Source organism: Muntiacus reevesi, chromosome 2 (genome assembly GCF_963930625.1).
Source record: "Muntiacus reevesi chromosome 2, mMunRee1.1, whole genome shotgun sequence".
NCBI classification, from domain to species: Eukaryota; Metazoa; Chordata; class Mammalia; order Artiodactyla; family Cervidae; genus Muntiacus; species Muntiacus reevesi.
This window is the reverse complement of record NC_089250.1, coordinates 265816919-265827194: the sequence shown is the minus strand read 5'-3', so window position 1 is coordinate 265827194 and position 10276 is coordinate 265816919. Positions and strand designations below refer to the sequence as shown.

At 55.2% G+C, this 10276-nt stretch overlaps 1 protein-coding gene across 1 annotated transcript; it reads left to right on the top strand.

Moving 5' to 3' along the window:
* Nucleotides 1-521: 521 nt before the first annotated feature.
* PTGIR (prostaglandin I2 receptor) lies at nucleotides 522-4283 on the top strand. The gene is made up of 2 exons (XM_065920659.1): nucleotides 522-1648; nucleotides 2713-4283. The coding sequence occupies exons 1-2, from the start codon at nucleotides 881-883 to the stop codon at nucleotides 3097-3099; spliced, it is 1155 nt and encodes a 384-aa protein (XP_065776731.1). The 5' UTR covers nucleotides 522-880; the 3' UTR covers nucleotides 3100-4283.
* Nucleotides 4284-10276: the final 5993 nt, after the last annotated feature.

Below are 10276 nucleotides of genomic sequence, written 5' to 3'. Positions count from 1 at the left end.
AGTTCCCAATTCTAGGGAGATGATGACTCAGGTGATCCCCACCCGGGGTGCCGCTGGGCAGCGCTGGGAAGGCAGAAGGGTGCAGAGTCAAGAGCGAGCCGGAGGAGGTGGCAGGTGGTTCAGGATGGGGTCCGTGAGAGGACGCGAGGAGGGAGAGGGAGACGCGGGAGACCGATGGGTGTCTTGGGCAGGGGGGTGGAGGGGAGCGCGCCAGGGAAGGCGGGAGGGAGCCAAGGGGCCTCTTGGAGAAGGCAGGGGGAGGGAAGGCGGGGCAGAGAGAGGAAATGAAAAGCCGGGGTGAGCGATCGGGGCTAGATGACTTAGGGAGGGAGGAGGGAGGGACGTCGGGAGAAGCTGCCACTCAGAGCCGGACCCAGAGAGCAAGACCTGGGAAAAGGAGCGCAGGGGGACAGAGGGGCTGAGAGTCGGCAGAGGTGCGGTGAGGAGGGGCTGGGCAAGCAGAGGTGCAGAGGAGGGGATAGGTCGGGAGAGGCAGGGAGGGAGGGAGGAGAGGTGAAGGGAGTGGACCAGGGAGGAGACTGAGCCAGAGCCGGAGCCAGAGACGAGGAGGAGAGAACGAGGGGCTTGGCAAGGGCGGGATTAGACGGAGAGGCAGAGGTAGCGGAGGAAAGAAACGGGAGGGAGAGTCAGGGAGGGAGTCTGGGGAGACAAGGGCAGAGAGAAACAGATGCCCCAGAAGTGCGGAGGGTAACCTGGGCCTCCCCTCCGCCTCCAGCTGCACCAAGGACCGGGGGAGCAGGGAGCGAGGTGCTGGGCATCACAGGGGTGGACCCGTCTCCCCTTCCCTTGCCACCTCCCACCCCCTACCTCCCCGGGGACCCCTCCAGCCCCGCTCCCGGGAGGCAGCCGGAGGCCGGGGATGGCGGATTCATGCCGGAACCTCACCTACGTGCGGGACTCGGTGGGCCCGGCCACCAGCACCCTGATGTTCGTGGCGGGCGTGGTGGGCAACGGCCTGGCGCTGGGCATCTTGGGGGCGCGGCGGCGGTCGCGCCCCTCGGCCTTCGCTGTGCTGGTCACCGGGCTGGCGGTCACCGACCTGCTGGGCACGTGCTTCCTGAGCCCGGCCGTGTTCGTGGCCTACGCCCGCAACAGCTCGCTGCTGGGCCTGGCCCGGGGCCGCCCGGCGCTGTGCGACGCCTTCGCCTTCGCCATGACCTTCTTCGGCCTGGCCTCCACGCTCATCCTCTTCGCCATGGCCGTGGAGCGCTGCCTGGCGCTCAGCCACCCCTACCTCTACGCCCAGCTGGACGGGCCCCGCCGCGCCCGCCTGGCGTTGCCAGCCATCTACACCTTCTGCACGGTCTTCTGCTCGCTGCCCCTCCTGGGCCTGGGCCAACACCAGCAGTACTGCCCGGGCAGCTGGTGCTTCATCCGCATGCGCTCGGCCGAGCCGGGCGGCTGCGCCTTCTCGCTGGCCTATGCCAGCCTCGTGGCCCTGCTGGTGGCCGCCATCGTCCTCTGCAATGGCTCCGTCACCCTCAGCCTCTGCCGCATGTACCGCCAGCAGAGGCGCCACCAGGGCTCGCTGGTCCTCGGCCCCCGGGCGGGCGAGGACGAGGTTGACCACCTGATCCTGCTGGCCCTCATGACGGGCATCATGGCCGTGTGCTCCCTGCCTCTCACGGTGAGTCCCCTGGGCAGCTCTGGTGGGCGGTGGGGAGGAGGGCAGCGCCCAGGTCTAGCTGCCACCGTTTGCACCCATTTCACGGATGGGGAAACTGAGGCTCAAAGAGGTCAGAGACTTTGTCCACAGTCAAACTCCAAACTTTACAGAGACGTTTCTCCCTGCTTGCTTCTGCTCCATTTGACTCCTCCTGACCCTTGTCTCCCCTCTTCCACATCCCTAGCCACCCCCTGCCAGTGCTACCCCCCACCAACCTTCCCCTACCCCTGCAAGACTAATAAGATCCATCATTCAGGATTGCACTCTGTCTACCCTGTGCTCAGTGGTTTAGAAATCCCTTCTCTGATCATCTCAAGAATGATCTTACGCATCTATTCCACAAGCACTTAGCAAGAAATGTGATGAAGTTTCTGTAGGCATTTCTACAAATGGGTGGTGATGATGTCTTTTGCCCTCGATCACGCAGAGGCAGGGCTGCACCCTGGGCTCCTCTGATGCCAGGGTCTGATCTCCTTGCCACCCCGCTCCCCATTTCTCCAGCCCCACCCATGTAGCTGCCCTTGGGCTCTCCTGGACTCACCCCTTCCCCACAGGAACTCCTGCCCTTTCTCTCCCAGAGGGCAGCAGGGCTGATCCTGGTCCTCTGGCCCCCAGTCCTCCTGATACTGTCCGGACCTCAGCTTCTCTTTCTGCAAAATGCAAGGGCTAGGGTTAGAGTTGAGAGTCACCAAACCTTTGAGGGGGTGACGGAGGACTCAGAGATGGCACACACACACACACACACACACACACACACACACACACAGCCGTGGGACCCAGCCTCACGGCCCCACCTCTCCCCCTCTAGGGCTTTGCTGACTGTCTCCTGGGGCTTTCTCTCCCTCTGCCCCTGGATGCATTTTTTATTTAGCTCTCATCTTCTTTCTTCCCCTTCCGACAGGCCGCGCCTCCCTCATTTCCGCCAGTGAGCAAGGGAGAGGAGGGGGTCCAGAGTGGGGTGTGTGTTGAGGGGTGGGGCAGAGGAGTCCTGGGGTGCTTCTTGATCACTCTCCACTTGCCCTCAGATCCGCGGCTTCACCCAGGCCATTGCCCCGGACAGCAGTGAGATGGGAGACCTCCTGGCCTTCCGTTTCAATGCCTTCAACCCCATTCTGGATCCCTGGGTCTTTATCCTCTTCCGCAAGTCCGTCTTCCAGCGGCTGAAGCTCTGGTTCTGTTGCCTGTACTCGAGGCCTGCCCAAGGCGACTCTCGGACGTCCCTCTCTCGGACTGCCTCGGGGAGGAAGGACTCAAGCGCCCCCCCTGCTCTCGAGGGGAAAAAGGGGAACTGGGTGCCTTTGTCAGCCTGGGGCGAGGGGCAGGGGGCGCCCTTGCCAGCCGCACAGCCACCCCCCAGCACCGTGGGAACACCCTCCAAACCGGGGTCCGAGGCAGCCTGCTCCCTCTGCTGACATCTGCCCAGTGATCTCCCGCCCTGTCTTCCGGCCGCAGCTGCCAGATATTCAGGGACATGACCGATGGCTGCGGGCGGATCAGCCTAGAGATGGTTCCTGGAGCCCTGCCGGCCGGAACATGGACCCTCTGGATTCAGGGGATGGTCAGCTGCTATTTCTCCTTCTTCCGGGTGGCCACGAGGGGCTGCAGGAGGAGGGAGATGTGGAAAGAAATTATCCTGGAACATAAAAAGAACAGTTCTCTCAAAATATCCGGCGACTTGGCTGGCCTGGTCTGGCCCTCACTTGCCCATCCATCTCACTGTCTAAATATTTAGAAGGCAGAAATGTTCCCAGCGGCTTCTGTGCGCTCAGGTCTGCTCTGGTTAGGGTTCTGCCTCTGATCTTCCTTCATTCAGGGTGCCCCTGATACCCACCCCAAGGCCCCAGTGGACACCCCTGAGCCCGGCTCTGCGTTGGCGGGGGGGGGGGGAGGAGTTCCCCAAGAGCCACCCTCTCTCTGCCTCATGAAACCCTGGGGTTCCCTGACAAGTTCCCTGTCTCCGTTTCCTTCCGATTCCTCATTGGACTTGGGAGGCCTGGTCCACCCCCCTCTCCACCAGGGCAGAAGGGGTGACTGTTGCCTTGGGAGTGACACCACTGGACAGATGCCTGAGAAAAACTGCATGGCTTGGTGAGTTGCAAGATGTGGATGGTAGGTGGCTAGAGAAGCTGGAGAATGATGGGGTGGGAGCTACAGAACCCAGGGATGGCCCAAGGACTCAGACCTAAGTCCTGTACCTATCCTGGATAAATAGCTGCCCCACCCCCAACTGCCCCTACAGAGCCTGACCTCACGCCCTGTGTCCTCAGAACCCTCGCAAGAATGTCATCCATTCATTCATTCATTCAACAAATAGTGAGCCCTGAATCTACCAGGTGCTGGGGACACAAACCGGTCTCAGCCCCACCTGGGACTCCTCTAGGGTAATTTCCAGCCTTCAAGTCCCCTTCTGATAGCTGGGGCTTTTCCAGTCATCCACCCCTCTCTCGTCACAGCCATCCTCTGCAGAACTCAAGGGTTTTCCAGGAGTGAGCATGAAAGAAAGTGGTGCTTCGGGTGGTGGGAGGAGGTGAATGGGAAAGCCCCCAGACTCTCCCCGGCCCTGATTCAACTTTCTCACTTGCTTCAGGGTTAAAGCAATCGTTCTGCCTCTGGGAGGGGTGAGGGTGGGGGTGGGTGGAGGAATAGATGAGGCAAGAACTTCCTATAAAGAAGGGCGGCTAAAGTGAGTCCTCCACCTCGTGAGTTACACCCTCCTGGTTCCAGCCTACTATTATTAGAGCCACTCTATGTCGGCTGGAATCAAGGTCCAGAGAGGGCAATCACCAGCCCCAGGTCACACAGCGAGGAGAAAGAGCAGCCTGCAGGTGGAGCTTTTTTATTTTTTTCCCCTCCGGCTGTGTTGTGCAGCTTGTGGGATCTTAGTTCCCCATTCAAATCTAGGGCTCTTTGAAGTGCAAGAGTGGAGTCCTAACCACTGGACCGCCAGGGAATTCCCTGGTTTATTTTTTTATCTCCTTAATCCAGATTGGGTTAGTGAGATTGCCTTGGTTTCCTTTAGAATGGTGATCGTAATCTAGTACTTAATTTACAGGGCTGTGCTGAGGATTAAATGATTCAATTTAATCATTAAAAAGCAATTTAGCATAAGACCTGGAGCAAAGCCCACAATATGTGTTACTGTTACTGCTGCTATTGCCAGCGGCTATGGCTATTTGTTGTCTTTGGCATCTGAGCACATGTGGCTTGAACACAAAACTTTTCTCCATTGTTCTGACATTGTTCCACACCCACCCCCCAACCCCAAGTCACTTTGTTTCATTTGAAGGAGTGGCTGTGAGAGGTAAAAATAGATCAAGATGACTGCTTAATGGGTAGGGGGTTTCCTTTTGGGGGAATGAAAATATCCTGGAACTAGAGAGTGATAGTGGTTGTACAATGTCGTCAACGTACTAAATGTCACTGAGCTGTACATTTTGAGATGGTTAAAATGGTACATTTTGTGTTATGGGTATTTTATCACAATTGAAAAAAAAAAAAACAATGCGTGTAATACTGGAAAAAATTGAGGAAGTTTTTTTTTTTTTTTTAAATTGAGGAAGTTTAGAAACTTTACAGCTGTCTTGCCAAAGTCATATTGTATCGCTTGAATTCAATAATAAACATGTTGGCTTGTACGAAAGCAAACCAGAAAACAGGTCAAGCAACATCAGACGAGGGTCTGGCCCTGGTTACCAAATCTGCCTCAATAGGAACCAACTCAAGGGACCTGGTGTGGAGGGGTTGTGTTTCAGGCAGGAGTCAAGGGTGCACCCCCCAGCCCCACCTGCTACCTGTCCAGTAAGATTCCTGGGAAGTGGGGGGGGTGCACATTTCCTCTGGGCCACCCCTGAAGGTGGGTCCATTCTGGCCCCTCAGAACTCGCTGAATGGCAGCGCAGGGCTGGGCTTTTCAACCCCCAGCACCCCAAGGTGGGTGCCACTATCAGTCCTCTTTTTCGGGTGTTGATTAAGGGAAGGAGAGGATTCAGTGTTGAAGCTGATTTTCTGCTGACTTTTACCCACCAGGCCTAGCATCTCAGGATTCCGCCCCCTCCTCTGCATCCCACTGTGGATGTCTAAGCTGTCCGGCAAGGGCCCCAACTCCCGCCCCATCTGCCGGGATCTGGAAGCTCCTCTCCCTGCTGGTTCCTGGGGTAGCGTCTCGCTGTCGGCCACAGTCCTGTCTGGAGCTCCTGTCTGAGTGGCCCCTCCCCTGCCTGCCAAGCTCCAAGGGCTCCCACTGCCTGGAGCCCAAGGGCCAAACTCCCACGCTCTCTGCTTGGCCACAGTAGAAAATCGTGATTTCCCCAAAGAGCACAAGACCTTTCAGGCCTCCACTTCTTTACTCATTGGGCTCACCCTTCCTGTAAGATGTTTCCCTTCGGCATTCATCAAAAGCACCCTTGCCTTTCAAGGTCCTGCTGAGGCTCCTCCTCATCCTTGAAGGCGTCATCACTCCTCTCAGGTGCTCTAGGCACTTCCGGGGCTCCTTGGCGGCCCTCACTGCAGACTGTAGCGCAGACATCTGTTCATTCATTCAGCAGGCTTTGATTGAGGGCTTCCTGTATGTCAGGTTTTATCCCTGTGATGTTGGGGACACAGTGATGACAGATAGCCTTGGCTCTGCTCTCCTGGAGCTCACTCTTCAGAGTGGGCAGGGCTGGGGGATTGGGACCAGGGAAGGTGGAGTTTAGGGAGAAGTTCAGGGAGGGCTGCATGGAGGAGGAGATGGCTGAGCCAAGATGGATCTGAGGACTCTAAGAAAGTGAACCAAATAAAGAGGAGGGCTTCTGTGGTGCTCAGGGTTCTGACTCTGGTTTCTAATGCCTCCTTTCTTTCATCTCTCATTCATTCATCAATTCAACATGCATTCCCTTGAGCCTGCTCTGGTCTCAAGGCAGCTCTGTGCCGTTAGGGAGATAACAGGTGTCTGATGTTGCCTTGGGCTTACCTTGCTCACAATCCAGTGGGAGTGACAATTTTCCCCCCCCTGCAGCATGTGGGATCTTAGTTCCCTGACCAGGGATCGAACCTGTACCCTGCGCCAGTGGAAGTGCGGAGTTCTAACCACTGGACCGCCGGGGAGCTCTCAGGGGGTGACAGTTTAATAATCTCAGAAATATACATTACAATAAGCAGTAAAAACACAAACTTATAAGCTGTGAAATGTACTGAGAACAGAGTACAAGGGAGGTGCCAGCTCTGGTCTGGGGTTGGAGTCAAGAAGTGAGAGACTAGGAACAAGTATGTCTCCTTCACGGAGACTTTATGCACTTTTAACTTCATTTCTTTATTCATTTCTGATTTTGGAGCACAGATGGGACTTAAGCATGCGCGCCCATATACGCCCTCGCGGGTTCTCGGGAGTTGCCGCTCTCTGGTCCCTCTGTAGTCACTGCCCCACCTGCTGGCCACAGTGGGAATGACACTGAGATGAGGTCCCACAGCCACTCCCTCCCACAAGTGCGGGGAGCCTGGGTTTCTCGCCTGTGAGCCCCGGGTGGGCATGTGTCCCACCATGTGACCCCCTGCCTAGTCACTTTCTCAGTGACAGGCTTTGAGCTGGCCCAGCGGATCCATGAGGCTGAGTTGGAAATGACTTCCACGGCCAGCATCAGCTGATGTGTGCTCCTCCGCGTTTCCCCGGTCCATTAGCAGTGCAGAGTGCCATCTCTCTGCCTGTGGTTAATAAAGAATGGGAAGGGGAAGTCATGCCTTTTTAATAATGCAGGTTGTATGGGAGTAAAAGTCTTTCAAAAACTAGGGCCCAAGGGGGGAAATAATCGACAGGCAGTAGAGAAGTGCAGGCAACGCGCTGGGGTGGTTAAAAGTGTGGGTGTTTGGGATGTGAATAACCTGGGGTTCAAGTCCCAGTGCAGCCACTTCCAAGAAGAGTGCTGTGAGAGGCTTTACTTCCCAGGCCTCTGTTCCTTTCCTGTAAGCTCTTTAAAAAAAAAAAAAAAAAAAATATATATATATATATATATATATATATTTTGTTTGTTTGTTTGTTTTTTTGATACGCCACATGACATGCCAGTTTCCTGACCAGGGATCCAACCTGGGTGCGCCCCTCCCCACCTCCTCCCCACCCCCGCAGTGGAGGCTCAGAGTCTCAACCACTGGACTGCCAGCGACGTCCCTCCTGTCAGCTTTTGATAACTTGTGCTCATATGCCCACTGGGGAGGATACATGTCATAAATGGGAAAAAAAAAATGGGAAAAAATTTTTATTAGGACTCAACCTGGCCTGGGTGAGACATAAATGAGATGATGTCTAGAAAGTGGCACACCCCTCTGAGGTGAATGTTTTATGTTCCTCCTTTGAGAGATGGTTGTTTCCCATTTTGCAGATGGGTAAACTGAGGCTCAGAGAAGTGAAGTCACTGCTCCAAGGTTATGAAGCAGGCAGTGTCAGAGCTAAGACCTGAGGCTTAGTGAGTATAGACACTGAAGTGAGTGGTCGCACTGTTTTGGAGCCCAATTCTGTGAGTCACCAAGACCTGTCTTCTTCTGAACTGTAAGACCAGAGTTTTCCACAGGTATTCTGGCTGCTAAGAAGGCAGCCCTCATCCCAGATTCCACTGTTTTGACCCCAGCCTCAGCCTAGCCTTCCCCTTATCTTTGGCCTGTCAGTCACTCAGTCGTGTCTGGCTCTTTGCCACCCCATGGACTGTAGCCCACCCAGCTCCTCTGTCCATGGAATTCTCCAGGCAAGAACACTGGAGTGGGTTGCCATTTCCTTCTCCAGGGGATCTTCCTGACCCAGGGATGGAACATGAGTCTCCTGCATTGAAAACAGTCTTTACCATTTGAGCCACCAGGGGAAGCCCTCTGGCCTACCTGAAGTCAGTTTTTAAGAGATTTACTATGTTTGGCTGTGCTGGGCCTTTGTTGCCATGTGTGGGCTTCCTCTCATTGCTGAGATTGGAGGCTCCTCTCCGGGTGCGGTGCTTGGGGTTCTCGATGCAGTGGCTTTTTTTGTGGAGCACGGGCTCTAGAGTGTCAGTAGTTGTGCTGCATGAGCTTACTGACCCTGGGTGCATGTGGGATCTTCCCCGATCAGGATCCAACATTGGCAGACAAACCCTTAACCACTGGACTACCAGGGAAGCCACCACCACCCCCTGCCCCCTCCCCCTTTTTAAAATGACCATTTACTCTGAAGCCACAGGAAAGCCCCTGAGTTTGGGCCTCACGAGGCTTCTCCATCCTCCCAAGGCCAGGCGAAGGTGAACAGGCAGTTTTTTACTCCACTGAGCTGTTTCTGCTCACCTCCTGCCTGGTCCCTGTGGTCAGAGACAGACGTTAGACTGTGTCTATTGACCGTTCACTTCCACCCCTGAGAGGGAATCAGATGGGTTTTGTAGCTGGGGACTGGGCCTCCCCACCTAATTTTTTTTTTATATGGACGGTTTTAAAAGTCTTTGACTTTGTTACAATATTACTTTTATCGAAGGATAATTGCTTTACAGAATTTTGTTTTCTCAGACCTCAACATGAACTTGTTTTTGTTGTTTTGGTTTTTTGGCACTATGTGGGATCTTAGCTCTCCTTGAACTGGAAGGCAAGGTTTAACCAGTGGACAGCCAGGGAAGTCCCATGCTTTCTTTTCCATAGCTGCGCTTACCTTGGGGAAGTTGAGGGGCTTTCTAGGGTTTACAGTAGTTGTTTAGTCCTTTGTCCTTCGGGACTGACTGAAGCTGTGAGCTCAGGAACACCTCTTTTCTCCCCACTGTGTTCAGTTCAGTTCAAATTTAGTACTTAGCCTGCCAATGGGCACTGGTTACCTCGTGGCCAGAGGGCCCTGTCAAGAATCCCCCACCTGGCCTGGGCCCCCCGTCAGACCCGGCCTTCCTCTCTCCTTGGATGATGCCCTTCCTCCTCCTGCACAGCAGGTGACCATCCATCCACCTTTCAGCTTGTCACTGGTTTGCCCCCAAACCGGGCCGTTGCTGTGACGTGATGGACCTGCCTCCGCCTTCTCGGGCCTCACCGTGTGGCCCTGTGTGTGGCTGACAGGTGGCCCTACTAAGGCGGGGTTGGTCCTGCAGCCACGTGCAGGCGCCGAGCACTCAAAGCTGACAGGCTGGGACACCCTTGTGGCTAAGCCTCCACACTCCCAGTGTGAGGGGCCCAGGTTTGGTCCTTGGCCAGGGAACCAGATCCCACAGCAGACAGACTCTTTTGGGGCAGGGTTTCAGGCCTGTGCAGGGAGCAGGCCCAGAAACCAAGACAAGAAGGGAGGATCAGTCAGGTAGTCACTGTATTTTATTGGAAAACATTGATATATATTTTTCTTCACAGCTTGAACACAAATATTGCCCGGTTTGAAAAAAAAAAAAAAGAAAAACCAAAACACTCCGAAAACGTCCACAGCTTCACGCCTACCTGCCCTTACCCTCAGCTCTTGGCTGGGTCTCCCGCTATGCCCCCACCCTTCCCTGGAGGCTGGGTGCCACAGGGTGGACGAGAAGATTCTCAAAGCTGGGCAGGTCCCAGGAAAAGCCACTTGATCGACCTGAGGGGTGGGGTGGGATGGGGGTGGGGGCAGATGAAATGAACGGAAAAAGGAAAAAAAGAAGAAAAA

What these genes read in the sequence shown, in the direction of transcription:
- PTGIR (XM_065920659.1), top strand. Translation starts at nt 881, where the DNA reads ATGGCGGATTCATGCCGGAACCTCACCTACGTGCGGGACTCGGTGGGC. An exon ending in TGTGCTCCCTGCCTCTCACG is followed by an intron (nt 1,649 to 2,712) that starts GTGAGTCCCCTG and finishes ACTTGCCCTCAG; the next exon opens with ATCCGCGGCTTCACCCAGGC.